Raw genomic sequence first — 20,986 nt, forward strand, 5'->3', positions numbered from 1 at the left:
CCGTGATTTAATTGTAATACACGTTTCAAAATGATGCCGAAGTAACAACATAATGATACCGGTTAGTAAAAACTATGAATTAATGCTTTGACAAGTCTGCAGACAGACGGCAGGCGAAAAACTTTTTAAAATGCGTGTTGTCTAAATGGAGATTGGCTAAGCTAACGCTCTAAATGCTCCGACCGTCCACACTCACAACAACAGCCTACAGACATAAATAAACCAGCGACTCTATTCGCCATGACACAGACAGTCTGTGGTTTGTACTTGTTTAACTTTTGTCTATTTTCTGAACAGATATGAGGAGCTGTGAGCAACACACTCTCACTCCATAATCGTCCAGGAGCAACGTTTGGTCAGGGTCCCGAGGCGTGCAGTTGTTACGCTCCTAGGCTCCTTCAGCTTCATAAAGGGACGCAAATAGCTTTCAACTGATTGCAATGTATTCCCATCTGCGGCAGGATTTGACGCTCATGGAAGCACGGCATTCGTTTGTGTCGGCTGCCCTTAAAGGCAATGTTAGCGTCCATTCCCATTGGATAACGGAGAATTGTACACCCGGAAGTAAGTATTCCCCTTACTGTCGATTGATTTTACAGTGATATCTGCACTACTCATCGACTAAAAAACACCAGATTATCCTTGTTAATTACACAACATTGATTGGTTTAAATTGTGTGCAATGCTTTTGTATTTTCCCCCTTCGATTCGGAGAAACAAATATTTTTTCGGAGTAAAGGATGGCAGAAGACACTACACTACCCAGAATCCCCAGCTATCGTTTAGGACTACACCATGTAAAAGAAAAAAAAAGACTCCTCGTTGTTATTACAACGTGACTCCACTATTAATTAACAACTCTTTTCATTGGGTTCTTACAGCCATATGGTATACATTTTTGCATACATTCACAGTAAATATTTATTCAGTATGATAGCTGTCTAACAGAAGTTAAATTCACTTCTCACTTATTCTGACAATGTTCTTAACCCCAAATAAAAGAACCCAATAAAAAGAGTTGTTAAATAATAGTGAAGTCACGTTGTAATAACGATAACTCATCCCTCTTGAGTTTTCTTTTTGAGCTTTGCCAAACCTAACCCTGGTAAAATGTCACATCTGGTCATATAGAATAAAAAGGACAAATTCAACTATTTTCCTCCAATATAAAACCCTGACATTACAAAATGCATGATTTTATACCGGTATGTCGGAGGGATCAAAAGATGTGGTTATAATGGGAGTGGATGGGACACGAGTGGCTAATGTGTGAGTTTTTATGTTTAATCTGATTCTGTGCAAAAACTAATAATCCACCAAAATAAATGTTGTTGCTAATCTTTGACATATCCAAGACTGTGATAAAAAATAAAAAAAGCCGACCCCCCCAACATTCATTATATGGAAAATAACTGCCTTTTTTTGCATGTTTTTCATAGAAAACGCAAATTCATGTTTTCAAACTGGCAGTTCAAGGGTTAAAATCCTGAACACAATTAACATTGGGTATGTTTGATCAGGACTGAAGTTGATAGAAAGATTTAACCCCAAAAAGTTTTTAAAAATATGAATCTGTTGTCATTTTAGAGCAGTTTTTGGAACTGGACATTTTTGTCCCGAATGACTAATATGTAACTTTTTTGTTCAATCTGATTTTGTGCAAAAACTAATAATGCAAAAAAATCAATTTTGCTGCTAATCTTTGACATATCCAAGACTGTGATAAAAAAAAAAGAGCCAGTCCCCAGATATGTATTTTTTGGAAAATAACTCATTTTCTCTGTTTTCATCATGAAAAAAAACCAGCGGTTTCATGTTTTCAAAATGGCATTTAAAGGGTTAAAATCCTGAAAATGATTCCATTTTTGGTATTTTCTATTAGGGCGGAAGTTGCTTTAAAGATTGAACCCAAAAAAGTTGTGAAAAAAACCTTTTAATATAATGTTTTTATCAAAGTATTTTGCAGTGGACATTGTTGTCTCGAATGACTAATTTGCGTAGTCGATTTGTTACACAGTGAATTAAAGACCGATTTGAAAAATTGAAATTGGAATTCCAAAATAGATCGAGAAAATAACCTTGTTACAAAAAATCAGGCCATTTGCACCAACACAACCAAAGTTATTGCAAAATGAAAAGTGAAAAATGACCCATATGGACAAAAACGTCCACAGTGATACCGGAGGGTTAAGATGTGAGACCTGGTGTATCTGCTCATTCCGGTTCCCTCAGACTGTGGCAGGAAGAGACAAACTGTCCTGCCACAATGCAGCTCTCTTTATATTCCCCGAGAAGTGTTTTTAGTTTTTCATTTCACATACTCCGCCACCCCACATTTTGCGACAGTACTAGTGTCTTTGCGGCAGTTCACCACAACATCAGACATCATGGCCTCCGCAGCTCCGGAGGATTTACTTGAGAACCGGGAGGGTTTAGTGGCCTTAGGAGACACCGGGACACCGGGACAAGACACCGGGACACCAAGGGAAGACACCGGGATGGCAGGATACGGGAAAACAACCTTCGTTCAGGTGAGTTAGCACCGAGAGCTAACGGGGGCTATTGGGAGCTAACGAGAGCTAGCAGGAGCTGATGGGAGCTAGCTGCTTCTGCCAGGGGTAAAAACAGTATTAAAATAGTGTTAAAAACAGTGTTTGAAGTGGTATTAAAACAGTGTCAATACCAGGGCCGTTTCCTGGACCTGGAAACGAGATTTTCTTTTGGGGGTGCTGTGGGGTAGCTTGACGTTTCATAAAGGGTGTTCAAACAGGTAGGGTTTCCCATTAATGTACCGGTCGCTACAGTGGAATGTTCTACTGCAGGGGTATTCAACTAAAATTCAACGAGATCCAGTTAGAGAAAATGTCCCCATGCAAAGGTCCGGAACATCAAAATGTCTAAGTTGCTTTATGAATTAGTGTGATATATATTGAAGTAGCCTGTAGCTTTATCAACGTCTGCATGTAATCAACAACTGACTGCCAATTAAATAAAGAAAGTACAATTCATAAACAACAATATTTATTGTCCATTAACATCGAACTATACAGATATACAGTAAATACTGTGGATATGTGTAATGTTCCTCTCGGGCTGCATTTAAAAACAAAATAGAGAAAATAAATAAAATACCCTTTGAAAATATGTTCATCTTAAAAGTGCTTAATTTTAGATAAATAAAATAAAGTGTAGCAGCAGCTTGACTTTCCCTTTTTCTTTGTTAACCGTTTCACATCATGACTTAAAGAGCATCTTGCAGTTTTTTTTTTTTTCTACATTTATGCTTAAACTTGTTTGAAAATTACAATTAAAAAAGTGAATCTAGGATTTGATATGTTTTACGAAACATAAGGGCAGGAATTCAGAGGGAAAGGAGCAATTTGGAGCTCTGCTCTTAAAAACGGCTTTTTTTTAAGGTCATACGTCAAACGCGTCATATTACATCACAAAGGGTAAACATCTCCGCTCTCTGACCGCGGGTATAGTTAGTAGTTGAGTTGAGCGGTTGTGTTTTAGTGAGCTGGTATTTTTCGGTAGTTTTACATTGTATTTCACAGTTTGTAATCATGGTGCAGTATTGTGTTTGTGCAGGTTGCACAAATACCAGCCTGTCACGACATCGAGTCCACAGTAAAAAGGACCGGAGCTAGCGTTCGTTCCTAGGTGCGTTGTGCATCCACCTCCCTGCAGCACATACTCTCCACAGCTTTATCGGGAAACCGTATTACATCTCTCCCCCCCCCCCCCCCCCCCCCTTCGCTGCTCTATCTCTCTCCCCTCCGGTACACGGCACCGTAAGACGTAGTGTGGAGTTGCATTAGGTAACGCTGTGGTGGCTGTACTGCTCCAGCCGTCTCCTTTGTGTTTGTTTGTTTCCCCCTGTCTGTGTTGTTTGTGTGTGCGTGGTGGCTGTCACTCCTGGCTCCCGGCTCAACCTCCACTCACCTGCTGCAATCAGCTGTGCACCCTCCCCGACTACACACCTGCTTTCCATCAAGTCATTTACAACGGCATATCAACGGAGGCTCCAAAACCTTTCTCCGCCAGATCGTCAAGTATCAGCCGTATCTCGCGTCTCTCCTCCGGTACACAGCACCGTAGTGTGGAGTTGCATTAGGTAACGCGAGATACGGCTGATACTTGCGCATTAGTTTCTGTTATGGATCAGTATCAACAGTCCTGCCAGTAACGTTACTATATTCAGTGATGCAAATTAGTCGCTTTTCGGCGCCTCCCGCTTTTTTAACGCTGATTTGGGTGACTTGTGTAATTCGCGGAGAACCGAAGAGTTTTCGTTTTGGGGGTGGGGGGGGGTCCGTCCGTCCGTCAGTCCGACTAACGGACAACTTTTCACTTCAAAAAAGAAGAAGAAATCTAGACCGCAAAATAATTAAACAAGCGAGTGCCTGTTTTTCCTGGCCAAGGGCAGGTTCCTTGAACACAACACGAGAGTAACGTGTCTTCACGTGGTATACGTCTCGTCGGAAAGGAGTGTAGACTAGAGTGCTGACGGAGAGCACCGGAACGCCGCTCCAGCTCTTCAAATATTGCAGTACCCATAAGGAGCCGTACACACCGCAGTGTTTGCGTGGCTTTCTTTAGTTGTAAGCACAGTGGCGATCTGTTGTTATTAGCATCTGGTTAGCTAGCTATGCTAACGAATTTAAAGAGCTTTTCTACAACCAGGTGGAAGAGAGCTCTCTCCTGAGAGGCTCAAATAACCTCAGCTCAGTGAGGTTAGGCACACCTTGATATGATCATTATAATTATTAATGAGACATTAGAGTCTAAATGAAAAACAGGTATAAAATACTATATGACAGTAACAAAAAAGTTGTTAAAAATAACAAGAATAGAGTTTAAAAGGGGAGTGATTTGTAAAATATCCCCAAAAAAAAATCTGCTTACAGTTCTGTTTCAAATGGGTGTTGAGATGTATCCATAGATCTCTTCATGTTGCTCTCAAAGTGCACCAGATTGATGCTTTTAACTTCAATATTTAAAAAAAAATCTTCCCGAGACCCCACTAGAGGAGGTTAGGTCCCCCCCACTTAAATCATGTTCACATGGATAGGATACTATACATTTGCACACATCTTGTGTCCATATCTTTCTGCCACAACCATGCACGTGCGTGCGTGCATGCGCGAGTCATGGCAAGATATCTGGATTAAGAGGTTGCTTTTTCTTTGCACAGCATGAAAGAAAGGCCAAATTAATGGGCTGTGATTTTTGTTTTTTTAAGCAGTTCAATAATTTGTACGGCCCTCGGAGGATGTTGTAAAAATTGAAAGGAAAAAGGTTCCCCACCCCTGCTTTAAATAATAATAAAAACCCTTGATTTATAACTTAACATCTCTGTCTCCTATTGATCAGAGTATATTATAAAGAATAGCCAGTTAATTGAAGCATTATAGCGCAGGCCTTTGTCAGATGGTATATTACGCTGTTTTTTTTCTGCTTCGAATAGTTCTCTCTTTTTTCACCATACGTGTGTTTGCATCCCTGTATATTATCAATGCTACTTTAGTTATAGCCTGATATATGATAGCTAACTTCACAATGTTGTGATGTGACGTTAGCTAACATTCTGTAGCTAACGCCGGTCACTCACCAAGATAGCTGCCCAGTTCTCCACTGGTTCTCCTCACACCACAGCTCCATTTCTCTCCGATGGCCGTTATTTCTTCTAATCCTTGGCTGCTCCTGGTCTCTTGGACGCCTAGCAGGCTCATAATTATAAGGTTGTGGTCCGTCATATGCATTCGAATATTCATGTTCAACTTCTTCTGTGTCTTCTTTGTCGAAACTAGCATTGGGATCCATGTTTATTAATACGTTATACCGGCCGCTCTCCCCCTTGTTTCCCCCATGTTACGTAACACGCGGGAGGTCACGTGCCGAGGCTTTTTTATGTGGAAGTGAACATTTCTTACAAAAACTACGCCAGATGTCACTGTAGTGTATATTGCTGTATATGTTTTTGAAAATCTAGTGTATTCATCATTTTCCTACACATTTATTCACAGGTGTCTTTAACCTGGAAGTTGCTCTTTAACTGTTTCAGACGATTATAGAACAATATCAGTCTTTACACATCATAACAATTGAACAGTTTTAAAGTTTCTCTTTCTTTCCCTCTTATATTCCAGTCCCTCACTTGCTTTTTTTAAATTCAGTGCGAGAAGTGAGCTCGAGCTTGTCCTGCCAGGAGTTTGTAAATCTGGGCTGAAATGGTGTCAGGACCATTCTCATACACATGCAGGTGCTCATTGGTTACAGTTAGAGATGTCCCGATCCGATCACGTGATCGGGGATCGGAGCCGATCACGTGATTTTCAAAAGATCGGAATCGGGAGAAAAAAATCGGAGATCGGGATTTTTTAAAGTTTTATTTATTTTTTATTAAATACTTTTTTAAATTTTGTATTCAATGTTAAAAAACAAAAATGACCATGTTCAAGTCTTAAAGTCATCCTGAGGCCTTAGTTTTGGTTTCAAATTACACAACATCATGTATGTGTTGCTTCTTTGGGGCTTGTTTTCATAGACCTGCTTATTTCTCTCAAATCTGGCAACAGAGTGGGCGCAGTGTCTAATTGTAGCAGTAAGCTAACGAGTACTGATAAGCTTTATTTTGTTTTGATCCAATGCTGCACAACTGAACTGATCCAATGCTGCTGTGAAAGAAAGAAGCTATATCCATGTTGGATAGAATATCCAATTTAAATAAAAAAAATAACCTTAAGGGACAACTTGAATGCTTTTTTCCCTCTTAATGCATTGCATAAAGATCGGATCGGGAAAAATCGGTATCGGCAAATTGTCAAAATCAAATTATCGGAATCGGATCGGGAGCAAAAAAAGGTGATCGGGACATCCCTAATTACATTGATGCAAACACAGGTATGGTGAAAAAAGAGAGAACTATTCGAAGCAGAAAAAAACTGTAATATACCATCTGACAAAGGCCTGTGCTATAATGCTTCAATTAACTGGCTATTATTTATAATATACTCAGATCAGTAGGAGACAGAGATGTTAAGTTATAAATCAAGGGTTTTTATTATTATTTAAAGCAGGGGTGGGGAACCTTTTTCCTTTCAATTTTTTACAACATCCTCCGAGGGCCGTGCAAATGATTGAACTCAACCTCTGCTTAAAAAAACTAAAATCACAGCCCATTCATTTCGCCTTTCTTTCATGCTGTGCAAAGAACAAGAAACCTCTTAATCTAGATATCTCACCATGACTCACGTATGCATGCACGTGCACGGTGTGGCATGACCACAAAAACAGAAAGATATGGACACAAGATGTGTGCAAATGTATTTAGTATCCTATCCATGTGAATATTCACATGGATAGGATACTACATAAATACCTCCAGCAATGTTAACTATGTTGAATGGGATGGGGTTTGGACCCGTTCAAATCCAGTTTTGGACAGTCTGCCGTGGTTCCATCCCATTTCAAGTGCTGTTCGGCACTCGGCGTAACCCTCGGAGCACACTCTCCAATCACAGAGCTTGAGGACTATCACAGGGTTTGTCAAGCGAAGCGGAGAGAATACTTACTTCCGGGTGTAATATTCTGTAAAGCAAATGAGCTGCTCCGACCCTCAGTCCTGATGGACTCCAACTTGTGTTTATTAATCAAACAAATAAATAAACACAAGGATAATTATGTGTTACTGTTGAATAAATGGAGAATTGCACAGGGGAAAATAACGTATCTATTGTGGTGATTGACATTATTCACCACGGTACGATTCCTCCGTTTCATTAGTATCGGTACTTTAAGAATGAACGGGAAAAGTACTCCGGTGAGAAAGAGCCGTGTGTGTTCAGCGCTCTGCTTCCACTCCCTGCACTGCAGCCGTGCCTGCAGTCCCGCCCCTTTCAAGCACGTTCTAAGTCCCTCCCCTCTCTCGTCCACGCGCTAGCTGCCAGAGCATGTGAGAAAACTAAACGAGAAGCATGGCTGCAAGTGGGAGTGCAACTGCCGCTGCGCCTCAGCTTGTAGACAACAAAGACGCCAGAAGCAAAATTTGGAAGTATTTGAGCTATATCTCTGACAGTGAGGGCAAGCCTACGGACACCACGAGGCCTGTCTGTAAGACATGTTTTAGATCCCTGCAAACCAAGGGAGCCAACACATCAAACTTGGCTAAGCACCTCGCCGACCGGCATCCAGAGCTGTTTAAAGATTTTAAAGACCGACAAGTTAGCGAATGTGATAGATAACACAATTACATCATGCTCAAGCCCATGCCCTCAAATCTAAGTCAAACGAGTGTAATTTATTTTGTGACAAACAAACGTTTTTGTAGTTTGACGAGGCAATTAATGGCAATAACTATCTAATACTATCTTTTTAGCTAATTTACCAATGTGGCTAACATCTGCAATATACATTTTGTCAATAATTATTTATATTACTGTTAATAAAATATAAAAAAATTATATTTTATAAAACAAAAAAGTTGTTTGAGATGATGCTTAATTGTATTTAACACAAATTCTTGTCATTTATTTTGTTTATTGTTCTCATTATTTAAAAGTTTGTGTTATGGTTCTGGTGTGAAATAAAGCACAATAATTACATTTAAGACTGTTTCCCTTTTTTTAAGAAAAGTATCGAAAAAGAATCGGAATCGCAATTCTTGACTTGGTATCGGTATCTAAACCAAAATGTTGGTATCGTGACAACACTAATACATACACTTATCGATATGTTGTATAAATATTGCAAATCTAAACCTTTATTCACCACTAATTACCAAAAATTGCATTTCTATCCTGGTATTAATGCATTCAAATCGTGATTCAAATGTCCCGCCACGAACTTCCGGGGAACTATTGAGTCTCCCTGAACCAGGTGACGATCAAGCATTTTGGACCTCCGTTTTCGCAACTCTTCTCTCTATATGGCGCTGCCTGGCGCGTTACAGAAGCGGAGCGTCTTGCCTGCCAGCTCGCAGTTTTGGTTGATTTGGGCATATTTCCTGGAAAGGCTACTTTGTACAGACAAAGTTATATAATAATTGTAATATCCCGGTTATAAACGACATGAATCAAAGATGTGTTGCTGCATTTTAGTGGTAAAAAAATGCATTCATCATCATAATTATTCTATATATATAATTTACACAGTGCCTGTAAACCGGAGGAGAACGCTGGCATTTCCCTTCCTACCTGAAAGACTACGGATGGATAGGGTCTGCAAAATTATTTTGTGTGTGTGTATATATATTAGGGGTGTAACGGTTCCAGGGCACGACATTAAGGACTGCCCGATGGCCCGGGGCCATTTGTGTGCTTCGCGGATGCGCTCGGTTCCTCTCGACTGCTGCTCGGGTCTGCTCAGTCAGCTTCCGGATGAGGAGGCATTCGTTCGACAAACTTACAGTAGATAACATTACAAACATTTTTAACAGGGGCCATAATAGTGTAAATAATGTTTGTTTTGGCAGTTATAACGGAATGTAATGTTTCTACTTTTTTACATCTGGGAAGGCATTTGCCTTCATCAGATGGAAAGTGTCTTGACCAACAACTTAAGTATTTCTTATAGCTATGCAGGGCATGCAAGCGAGCTAACACAAACAAGAACAAACAAACAAGTAAAATGAAGAATAAAATTGAAATTGTACAATATAATATTGTGGTGGTTCATCTTATAATTCAGTCTAGAGAATGCACCAAACAACATCTAAGACCTGCAAAAATCTAAATTTTCTAGGGGGAGGCCCCCCAAACCCTTCGTGCCATTTCGTCCGCGCGCATTTTTCAGGGCAATCTCTATTGGGCTCAGGGCCATCTGTAAATTAGCTTAGATAGCCCACAGGGCCATCTCCCAAAATCCTTAATGTCATGCACTGGGTTCACAAACATTTCGGTTCGGTACGTACCTCGGTTTTTAGGTCACAGTTCGGTTCGGTACGTTTTCGGTACAGCAGAAAAGATTGTCACAAAATATATATATATATTTTGTATTATTATTAAACTTTGAATAATGTATTCACTCAAATAAATACAAAATATAATAAAATAAACATTAAGGTGCAGCATTTCGATGAACTGAAATAATTGGTATTTGAACTGTACTGTACTAGTACCTAAGCAGCCAGTTTGACATTAGGACTTGCTTGTCATTGTATTTTCATGTTTTTTTTTTTAAAGACAAAGGAACTTGTCCTCATTGCTTGCCGAAAGGGCAGATCTGCTGGCACTAACAATGTCTCCTGCTGTGGAGAACACCCTCTCGCCAGGGACAGAGATAGCAGATACAGCCAGGTAGCGCTTTGCTAACATGGCAACATAAGGATATTTGGCATTTGTAAACGCTTTGGCTCGGTCTGAACTTTTTGCGAATGGTGGAGGCTTAAATGCTAGTGGGAGTTGGGTTTACACTTGAGTCTTTTTTGTTTTGGTACCGGTGATATTCACGTTCGGGTGATGCCTTTTCAAATGAGTGTGCACGTTTGATGTATTGCCAGCCGCGTAACCAATTTTAGTTGAACAATGCCGACAAACAGCGTTGGTTCGGTCCGCCTGTCTTTGTCCGTTATTCTTGTACGTAACTGCGAAACCAAAATGTTCCCAAACCGGAGACTTCAATGATGCTGGGGGATTTTTTAGCTCAACTTTATCTGCGTTCGCCATTTCGACAGTTCCTCAAATTACTGACTAAATTTGAACGCATCCCTGTGACCAGCTCTCTAGTCCAATGAAATGACTTGCTCGCTCTATGACCCGTTGAACCCAATGTGAGCAAATTACTCTGAATGCTGCGACGCAGCACCTGAGATTACTTCCAAAAAGTTGTTCACGTTCTCAATTTATTACGTTTAACATTATATTCGTTCGGTACACTTCGGTACACACCCTTAGGGTTTAACCCTAGGGTTTTCGGACCCCCCCAGACCCCCCCAATAGAGCAAAACTGAACCTTTCAGAGTGGCCTTTTATTGTGGCCAGCCTAAGGCACACCTGTGCAATAATCATGCTGTCCAATCAGCATCTTGATATGCCACACCTGTGAGGTGGGATGGATTATCTCGGCAAAGGAGAAGTGCTCACTATCACAGATTTTTTCAGATTTGTGAACAATATTTGAGAAAAATTGTTATTTTGTGTATATAGAAAATGTTTTAGATCTTTGAGTTCATCTCATGAAAAATGGGAGCAAAAACAAAAGTGTTGCATTTATATTTTTGTTCAGTGTATATATGCTCTGAACGTTCCACTTCCTGCCTGCCCGACCTTACGTTACGGCTGCACCACTTCAAAAATAGGATTCATCCTAATTTTAGAGGAGCCCTGCGCCGAGGTGCTTCTGGGACGCTTCTGAGCCGTAACGCGCCGCGTGTGGTGGAATAGCACCCATTGACTAGAGTGGCCGCGATCGCCGCGAGCACCGCGGCGCAGCCGTAACGCGCCGCAGATGGACCCGGTGGAATCTAGGGGTTACAATGAAGGCTTGAGAATCAGCTCCCACCATATAACATGGCATATAGGCCTAGGTTTAAGCAGAGGTCAAATGATATTTTATGGGGCGGGGCCGAACCTCACCTCGTCTTGGGGGGGCATGCTCCCCCGAGAAGATTTTTATTAAAATTCATCAATCTGGTGCACTTTGAGAGCAACATGGAGAGATCTATGGATACATCTCTCAACATCGATATGAAACAGAACTGTAAACAGATTTTCTTTTTCTTTATGGATATTTTACTAATCACTCCCCTTTTAAACTGTACTGTTGTTTTACTATCATATCGTTTTTCATCACTGTTTTTCATTTATTCTCATACATGGTGACCAAACCGTTTGAGACCCACTGAGATAACTAGACTAAAGTTAACTATCTAAACACTCAAGAGAGTCCCTTACCTCACTGAGCTGTAGTTATCTCTCTCAGTCTGACAGGAGGGATCTCTCCCTTTCCTTGTTTTAGAAACAGCTTCTAATATCCGTTAGCGCTCGGTTTGCTGTTCCTTCACTTTATTTTTATATTTATACAGATCTCAACCCCATAGAAAATCTTTGGAGGGAGTTGAAAGTCTGTGTTGCCCAGCGACAGCCCCAAAACATCACTGCTAGAGAGGAGATCTGCATGGAGGAATGGGCCAAAATACCAACAACAGTGAAAACCTTGTGAAGACTTACAGAAAACGTTTGTGATTTTCTGGATTTTTTTTTTCTCATTTTGTCTCTCATAGTTGAAGTGTACCTAGGATGAAAAGTACAGGCCCCTCATCTTTTTAAGTGGGAGAACTTGCACAATTGGTGGCTGACTAAATATTTTCTGCCCCCTATGGAGTTGGTCAGTTGTGTGCAAATTAATGTTCATGGTAATTATAAAAAATAAATGCCGTTGTTGGACAGACACAAACACACCGAAAACACACAGAGCGGAGCCAGACCCACTATTTCGAGCATACTACGTCATCGAGTGCCGCCAAAGTACTGTTCCAATGTCCAGCATGCTTGGAATTCTATCGAGCCCGGCGTACTTCGTTTGGAGAAATTTCGAGGCTTCACATGAGTAGACTCCGCGGTCTTAAAATCCCCACAACGTAGCAGCCTGCAGTCGCTCTTTAGCTGTTGTAATGAAGGTGAAGTAAACAGTAAAAGGCACAGCTCTTTGCAGCTCGTGCTGCTCTTCTCAGATTCTGCTGAGTTACACGTTACTGCCTCCTGGTGCTGCAGAGATTTCATGAAGTGAATGAGGTTTTAATTCTATAAAACAGCTGTGGGCAGCAGATACTGTGAGAGTCAAGGACATGAATTCATAGATCAAGGCAGACTGGTTCACAGACTCCTGTTTTGCCGATCCGGTGCTTAAACAAATGGCTCTACACCCCTGGAAGAAATGTCCTTAAAATGAAGTCCGAGTTCGAAATATATCTCAAATAATGTATGCACTGCTATTTCCCCACATAAACATAACAGTCTGTGTGGGGGAAACTTCTGTGTAGCAATGCAGGAGGAGTCACCGACTCAGGAAGGAGACACTGGGAGAGCAGGAGCTTTGATGTCAAACAATGATGTTTTATTTAGGAGCTTCGGCCGGAGAATTCACAAAATAAGTCAAAGAGTCAGAGGTTCTGTCTTCACGGTAGAGTTGCCACGTCAATTCTGAAGAACTCTGCCCCAGACCCATGTATTTACCTAGTTCAGAGAGAATAGTCAACATTGTGCATAACAAGAATAATAATGATAACACCTATCAGCTGACACCAACAGGCAGGAACAGGGAGACAAAACACTGAGAGCACAGCAGCCAAGGTTACACGTGCGTGTGCTCAGTCAGGACAGTATGAACTGATAAACTGGGTCAAAGTTATGGGCCTTGGAAAATATTTCCCCTACAGTCTGCAATTAAACGGTTGTCTCCTGTGCGCTCCACTTCCTACTTGGCGCACCGGTAATATTCTCCTCCGAACAAGATACTTGCTCTCTCTCTCTTTCTTTTTCATTGACCTTTTGTGGCTTCATACAATACAAATGCAAATAAATCCTTTCGAGTCATCTGTCATCAAGTCTCAAGTCCAAAAATATGCGACTCGAGTCAATTCATGTGACTCAAGTAATGTGACTCGATTCCCCCACCTCTGGTATTTACTTTGGTTAGAATGTTGCTGTATTACTGTATCAAATATAATACAAATATAATAAACACAGTTAGCAAAAGTAGTATTTTGTTAACTGAAGGTTTGTATTAAGTGAGTTTTTATTGTGTTAACTGTATGTATTTATGCTTTTTAGATTGACTTTCTCTCTTTCTCTGTCCGTCTCTTCTAGAAACCGAAAGGTAGAGAGAGACGTCACAGCTGTCAGCAATGTGACAAATCCTTTACAATATCTGGACATTTAAAGAGCCACCTGCTTATTCATACGGGAGAAAAAAAGAACAGCTGTGAAGAGTGTGGGAAAACATTCACTACCTCAGATGCTCTCAAAAAACATCAACGTATTCATACGGGAGAAAAACCGTACAGCTGTGAAAAGTGTGGGAAAACATTCACTCAATCAGGTGCTCTCAAAACACATCAACTTATTCACACTCAAGAAAAACCGTATAGCTGTGAACAGTGTGGGAACACATTCACTACATCAGGTCATCTCAAATCACATCAACGTATTCACACTGGAGAAAAACCGTACAGCTGTGAACAGTGTGGGAAAACATTCACTCGATCAGATACTCTCAAAAAACATCAACGTATTCACACGGGAGAAAACCCATACAGCTGTGAAGAGTGTGGGAAAACATTCTCTAGATCAGATGCTCTCAAAATACATCATAGTATTCACACTGGAGAAAAACCGTATTGGTGTGAAGAGTGTGGGAAAATGTTCAGAGCATCAGGTGAACTCAAAGTCCATTATCGTGTTCACACAGGAGAGAAACCGTACTGGTGTGAAGAGTGTGGAAAAATGTTCAGAACATCAGGTGCTCTCAAAACACATCATCGTGTTCACACAGGGGAGAAACCGTACTGGTGTGAAGAGTGTGGAAAAATGTTCAGAACATCAGGTGAACTCAAAATCCATCATCGTGTTCACACAGGAGAAAAACCATAGTGGTTTTAAGAGTGTGGGAACATTTTTTCTCAAAATATTCACCTTAAACTCCACGAGCAAATCCACACTGCATTGTTTTGAACTATGAGAGCCAAGCTAGCTGTTTCCTCCTCCTAATGTCCTGAGAGCTGTAGTTATATTGTAATAGTCTTTCTGAATTGAAGTCTCACTAACAGTTGTTTATGTTCTAACCAGCGTTCACATTATGCCAACACAAGGCCACAGAGATGCTGTTTCTCCCAATTTAATTCATGTTTGTAATGGTTCCTGATCTATAAAGAAATGTTTTACTATGCTGTTCAGTGTTTCCCCTATATACAAATAGTGGCGGAGCAGCGCCGCTGCAGAAATATGTGCGCCGCTGCTAGGAGACGCCAGCCAGATACCCAACAAAAAAATATATATATATTTTTTTTTACTTAGTTTTTTTGTATTAAAATAATAATAAGTGGCGACCCTTTAACATTTTTGATTGTTTGCTATGTGGATTTGTAGTATTTGTGTTACTGTATGTTCAATGAAGGTTTATTTTTGCTAAATCTTGAGACATTGCCACTGTATGTACTAGGCAGGGCCGATTTCCGGTCGCCTAGGGCGCCAGATCTGGGGAGGGCTGCGCTGGTAGATCTGGGAGGGAAAAAACATTTTTGACCGTTGGCGCTCATCCTAATTTTCGGCCTTGATGTAACAACATTCATAATTAAGTAAATGTAACGCCCTTTTCACCCCCGTTTGCACTTTTCATTTGCCCTGTACGATGGGCGCTGTAAGTGATAAAAGTGGGGGATGTTGGCTTATCAGGTGCCCGCAGCTCACAGCCAAAGTGTGAGCGAGAGAGAGAGCGAGGGAGAGAGAGAGAGGGCGCACCGGTACCGGCGCTGTTGCTATTAGAATCTGGTGCTAGCTGCGCTAACTGATACAAGAAGTAGATATTTCTACAACCAGGGTGGAGGAGAGCTCTCCTGTCAGACTGAGAGACCTGGGTCTCAAACGTTTTGACCACAAATTATGTAAACACATATTTCCAAGTCACTCCTTTATAATTATTAGGATAAATACAAACAGGTTTGAAATCATTGCAATGTACAGGACTGTCTCAGAAAATTAGAATATTGTGATAAAGTTCTTTATTTTCTGTAATGCAATTAAAAAAACAAAAATGTCATACATTCTGGATTCATTACAAATCAACTGAAATATTGCAAGCCTTTTATTATTTTAATATTGCTGATTATGGCATACAGCTTAAGAAAACTCAAAAATCCTATCTCAAAAAATTAGAATAGTTCCTCAGACCAAGTAAAAAAAAAAGATTTATAACAGCAAAACACAATCAAACATTTGAAAATGTCCATTAATGCACTCAGTACTTGGTTGGGAATCCTTTTGCACGGATTACTGCATCAATGCGGCGTGGCATGGAGGCGATCAGCCTGTGGCATTGCTGAGGTGTTATGGATGCCCAGGATGCTTCAATAGCGGCCTTTAGCTCATTAGCATTGTTGGGTCTGGTGTCTTTCAGCTTCTTCTTCACAATACCCCACATATTCTCTATGGGGTTCAGGTCAGGGGAATTTGCAGGCCAATCGAGGACAGTAATGCCATGGTCAGTACACCAGTTACTGGTGGTTTTGGCACTGTGGGCAGGTGCCAGATCATGCTGGAAAATGAATTCCTCATCTCCATAGAGCTTTTCAGCAGACGGAAGCATGTAGTGCTCTAAAATCTCTTGGTACACAGCTGCATTTACTCTGGGCTTGATGAAACACAGTGGACCAACACCAGCAGCTGACATGGCTCCCCAAACCATCGCTGACTGTGGGAACTTCACACTGGATTTCAAGCAACTTGGATTTTGCTCCTCTCCAGCCTTTCTCCAGACTCTGGCGCCTTGACTTCCAAATGAAATACAAAACTTGCTTTCGTCTGAAAAGAGGACTTTGGACCACTGTGCAACTGTCCAGTGCTTCTTTTCCTTAGCCCAAGTCAGACGCCTCTTCCGTTGTCTTGAGTTCAGAAGTGGCTTGACCATGGGAATACGGCTATTGTAGCCCATTTCCCGGACACGTCTGTGAACAGTGACTTTTGATACCTGGACTCCAGCTTCAGTCCACTGTCTTTGAAGCTCCCCCAAATTCTGGAAGCGACTCTTCTTCACAATGCTGTTAAGGCTGCGGTCATCTCTCTTGGTTGTGCAGCGTTTCCTGCCACATTTCCCCCTTCCAACAGACTTTTTGTGGATGTGCTTTGAAACTGCACTCTGTGAACAGCTTGCTCTTTGAGACATTTCTTTTTGTGTCTTACCCTCCTGATGGAGGGTGTCAATGACGGTCCTCTGGACAGCAGTCAGATCAGCAGTCTTCCCCATACTTGTGATTTAGTTTACTGAACCAAGCTGAGTGTTTTTCAAGGCTCAGGAAACCCTTGCAGGTGTTTCGAGTTAATTAGACGATTCAAGTGATTCGTTGAACACCCTACTAGTATACTTTTTCATGATATTCTAATATTTAGAGATAGGATATTTGAGTTTTCTTAAGCTGTATGCCATAATCAGCAATATTAAAATAATAAAAGGCTTGCAATATTTCAGTTGATTTGTAATGAATCCAGAATGTATGACATTTTTTTTTTTTTAAATTGCATTACAGAAAATAAAGAACTTTATCACAATATTCTAATTTTCTGAGACAGTCCTGTATACTATAGGATAATAATCCAAAAATATTGTTTAAAGTTGGAGAGATACAAAAATATGCATAAATAAATGTTAACTAGGTAAAATAAGATATGAATGAACAACTAAAATAAGTTACATGTATTTTTTATTGGCTATGGTAGGTTATTGGTTATGTTCATATGCTTATTTGATTATTAAAATGTAAACCGATCTTTTTCATATGGCCGTTTTAGAGTTGTGCCCCCTAGATCAGGCTTCTAGTAATTGTGTGCTCAAAGTGCACCAGATTGAAGCATTTTACTTTAAAATGTTCAAAAAAATCTTCCCGGGTCAATAAGTTTCTGTTTTTGTAGTGTATTTATCTTTTGTAGAGATTTTTCATTTATTCTTTACATATAAAATCTCGCCTAGGGCAGTAAATTGGCTATAGGTACTAGGCCTCGGCTCAAGAGCCTTTCTTGTGCTGGCAGACGCATAGAAACAAATAGGCGGGACGAACTTTGCACGCGCACACACACTCAAAAATTCCACGCTCCGCGCTCACATGATGCTGGGCCCACGTGCCCTAGCACCGCTGCTATCACTCCATCCTAGGGGAAACACTGTATGGACCTTCCGGCGGAACCTCTCACCAACAAACATAGGTTCCTACCTTTATACCCACAGATGTTAATTGGCTCCTACAACTGTAGATGTATGGTTTTCCGATGTACTTTCTCTCTTTCTCTCTCCGTCTGTTCTAGAAACCGAAAGGAAGAGAGAGATGTCACAGCTGTCAGCAATGTGACAAATCCTTTACAACATCTAGAAATGTAAAGCGCCACCTGCATATTCATACTGGAGAAAACCCGTACAGCTGTGAAGAGTACGGGAAAACATTCACTACATCAGGTGAACTCACAGTCCATCACCGTATTCAAAATGGTGAGAAAGCGTACTGGTGTGAAGAGTATGGGAAAACTTTTTCTTAAAGTATCAGTCTTAAAGTCCACGTGCGAATCCACACCGCATAGTTTTTGAACTATGAGAGCCAAGCTAGCTGTTTCCTCCTCCTGATGCCCTGAGAGCTGTAGTTGTATTTTAAGAGTCTTTCTGAATAGAACTCTGACTAAAAGTTTTTTATGTTCTAACCAGCGTTCACACTATGCCAACATGAGGCCACAGAGATGCTGTTTCTCATGTGATTCATGTTTGTAATGGTTCCTGATCTATAAAGAAACGTTTAACTATGCTGTTTCTCAACCATTCTTTTAGCCTTGTTATTCTTTCTTTCTTTTTTTTTATATGATATCTCAACTGCTAGCCTCGTTAAACTGCATTGAAGGAATGTAGTTCCACTGTTCATTAATCTGCAGAGTAGTTTCTCGAATAATCTGTTTGGTTAATACAATGTTACGATGTTTTCAGTTTGATTCTGTTCTCTTTTGTTTAAACTATTAGACTGTACCAAAATAAAAAAGACTCACTTCCCTGCATAGTTGTGGTGTTTTTCAGCAGATTATAAACATGTCGTTCCCTTGTTTGAATGAATAAAGACAGGAGGGAACTGTTTCAATAAATTGTCGACGGAAATAAAGATATGCCCCAGGATAAATCAGCGTTATTTTATATATATATAAATAATATTAGTGTTGGGCAACGATGACAGCATTGTTTTGCTCACAATTCAATAATATTTCAAAAGTCATGTAAATGGGTGGTATGATGTGAAATATAATCAAGTGTTAAGACTTTCCACCTGGAGTAAATTCACAAGCTACCATGCAGTATACAAAGTCATTCAAACTGCACCTTTACCAGCTTTGAGAACACTTTAATGATCAATCATTATAAAACATATCATATATATTATTCTGAAATGGGCCAATCTGCACAATTACTTTTCATATAATACTTTTCTGAGTACTTCTACTTTTACTCAAGTACAAGATCTGAGTATTTCTCCACCTCTGTAAGTATAATAAGGCAGTAGGGATTGCCTTGAATCTCTCAGTCAGAGCTGGTTGATGAGACAGAGGTTTGGCGCCCTCTGCTGGGTTTTTTTCAGGTATTGACGTATTGACACACTAAAATGTCTCATAAAGCACACTTATTTAAAGGTGAGCTATCATGCAAAATGCACTTTTGTACGTCTTTTATACATGAATATGTGTCCACGGTGTTCCAGAGAACTCACCAAGTGTCAGAAAACACAACCCTCTCTATTTTCCTCATTGCCCAAATCTCTTTAAAAGGGGCTGCAACGGATCTGATACAGACTGATCCAGATTTGAACACTTCTATGACGTCACAGAAGTGGCGCTACGGCTATTGGGCCAACTCCACCAATCAAGAGGAGACAACCACGGACATTGCCGTTCTAAAGCTGGATACGCTGTAGTACATATGCCAGGCCTATAGATGGTGCTGTTCTCACAGAATCAGCCCGTGATGCAAAGACAGTGTTAAATTGAGCGAAATGAGGAATGGCTAAAATACATGATCTGTTTGGCATTTTGAAAAATAAAAAGTATAAATATGCCTTATATAGGTATGGTCCTACACTCTATTATTCAAGTATAGCATGATAGGTCAACTTTAAACTAGCACTCAAAACAGCAAAACCATAGCTCCAAAACTCTAAACACATTTTCGGCTCTGCACCCAAATGTCACTTCAACATGGCCCTTTCTGCAAACACTGCACACGGTTCTGAAAGTAAAACACGGGAATCTGACGTAAAACACTGCCATTACTGTAAAACTGCAGCAACATTAACCGTTACAGTTAACACTTTGCAAACTCAGATAGTTTTTAAAATCAGAATCCAGTTAGTAAAGTAGGTTTAATTTGCTCAAGTGGTACAAACATGTAGGCTACACAGTAAGAGAAATTATATATTAGGCCTATTAGAAATATAACAGAATATAGCATGTTGACAAGAAATAAATGAGCAAAAAAGGAACAATTATGTAGAATCTCTGTGTGTTGTAAAGTGGAAGAGCTGTGCAGTTTTACAAAGTGGAGGTATTGTGCAGAAATGTGCAATATAGACATAAAACGGTCCCGTTGCTCATGATCTAAGAAAAGGAAATGTGCGTTTGATGAGAGCAGAAGTGTTTCTCTGTTCAGGACACGGCCCCCAGACTCAATAATTCATACTTACAGAGGAGCGCTGAATTATTGAACTGAGCTGTTAGTCCGACGATGAGTCACGCTGTTATTCTGAGAGCTTCACTTTCCTCTTATCACTGAGACACACTTTTTATTCATCACAGCAATGTGAGGGGATGTTCCCCTAACATATAAACAGCAAGGCAACATGGAGTTCTGCAGGATGAAGTATTCCTGTGTTGGTCCCTGAAGGCATCATCTCCCTGGTCCGTGGAATTTTGGATTATTGCAGAAAATAATCTCTCTGTCAAACAAACTTTTGTGATGTTTATTTCAGCAGGATAATCTCCACATATTTACACCACTTGATGATTTCTGAAGTAAAAAGGTAATATTGGGCTATAAAGGAACTACAGCACGGTCACATGACTTCACGTCACCACCGCTAAGCTAAAGGCCGCTAATGTTGGGCTATAAAGGAACTACAGCACGGTCACATGAATTCACGTCACCACTGCTAAGCTAAAGGCAGCTAATGTTGGGGTATAAAGGAACTACAGAACGGTCACATGACTTCACGTCACCACTGCTAAGCTAAAGGTGGCTAATGTTGGGCTATAAAGGA

General features: G+C 40.5%; 1 protein-coding gene across 1 annotated transcript; it reads left to right on the forward strand.

Moving 5' to 3' along the window:
- Window positions 1–2,013: 2,013 nt before the first annotated feature.
- Window positions 2,014–14,886, forward strand: LOC307028192 (uncharacterized protein). Its single transcript, XM_079663008.1, has 2 exons — window positions 2,014–2,531; window positions 13,809–14,886. Exons 1-2 carry the CDS (start codon window positions 2,388–2,390, stop codon window positions 14,589–14,591), a joined length of 927 nt encoding a protein of 308 aa, XP_079519134.1. The 5' UTR covers window positions 2,014–2,387; the 3' UTR covers window positions 14,592–14,886.
- Window positions 14,887–20,986: the final 6,100 nt, after the last annotated feature.

This window comes from Notothenia rossii (genome assembly GCF_949606895.1).
Source record: "Notothenia rossii genome assembly, chromosome: 2".
Lineage (NCBI taxonomy): Eukaryota > Metazoa > Chordata > Actinopteri > Perciformes > Nototheniidae > Notothenia > Notothenia rossii.

Excerpts from the sequence above, each read along its gene's own strand:
- LOC307028192 (XM_079663008.1), top strand. The coding sequence starts at position 2,388 with ATGGCCTCCGCAGCTCCGGAGGATTTACTTGAGAACCGGGAGGGTTTA. Across the intron at positions 2,532-13,808 it reads GGAAAACAACCTTCGTTCAG|AAACCGAAAGGTAGAGAGAG; the intron begins GTGAGTTAGCAC and ends CGTCTCTTCTAG.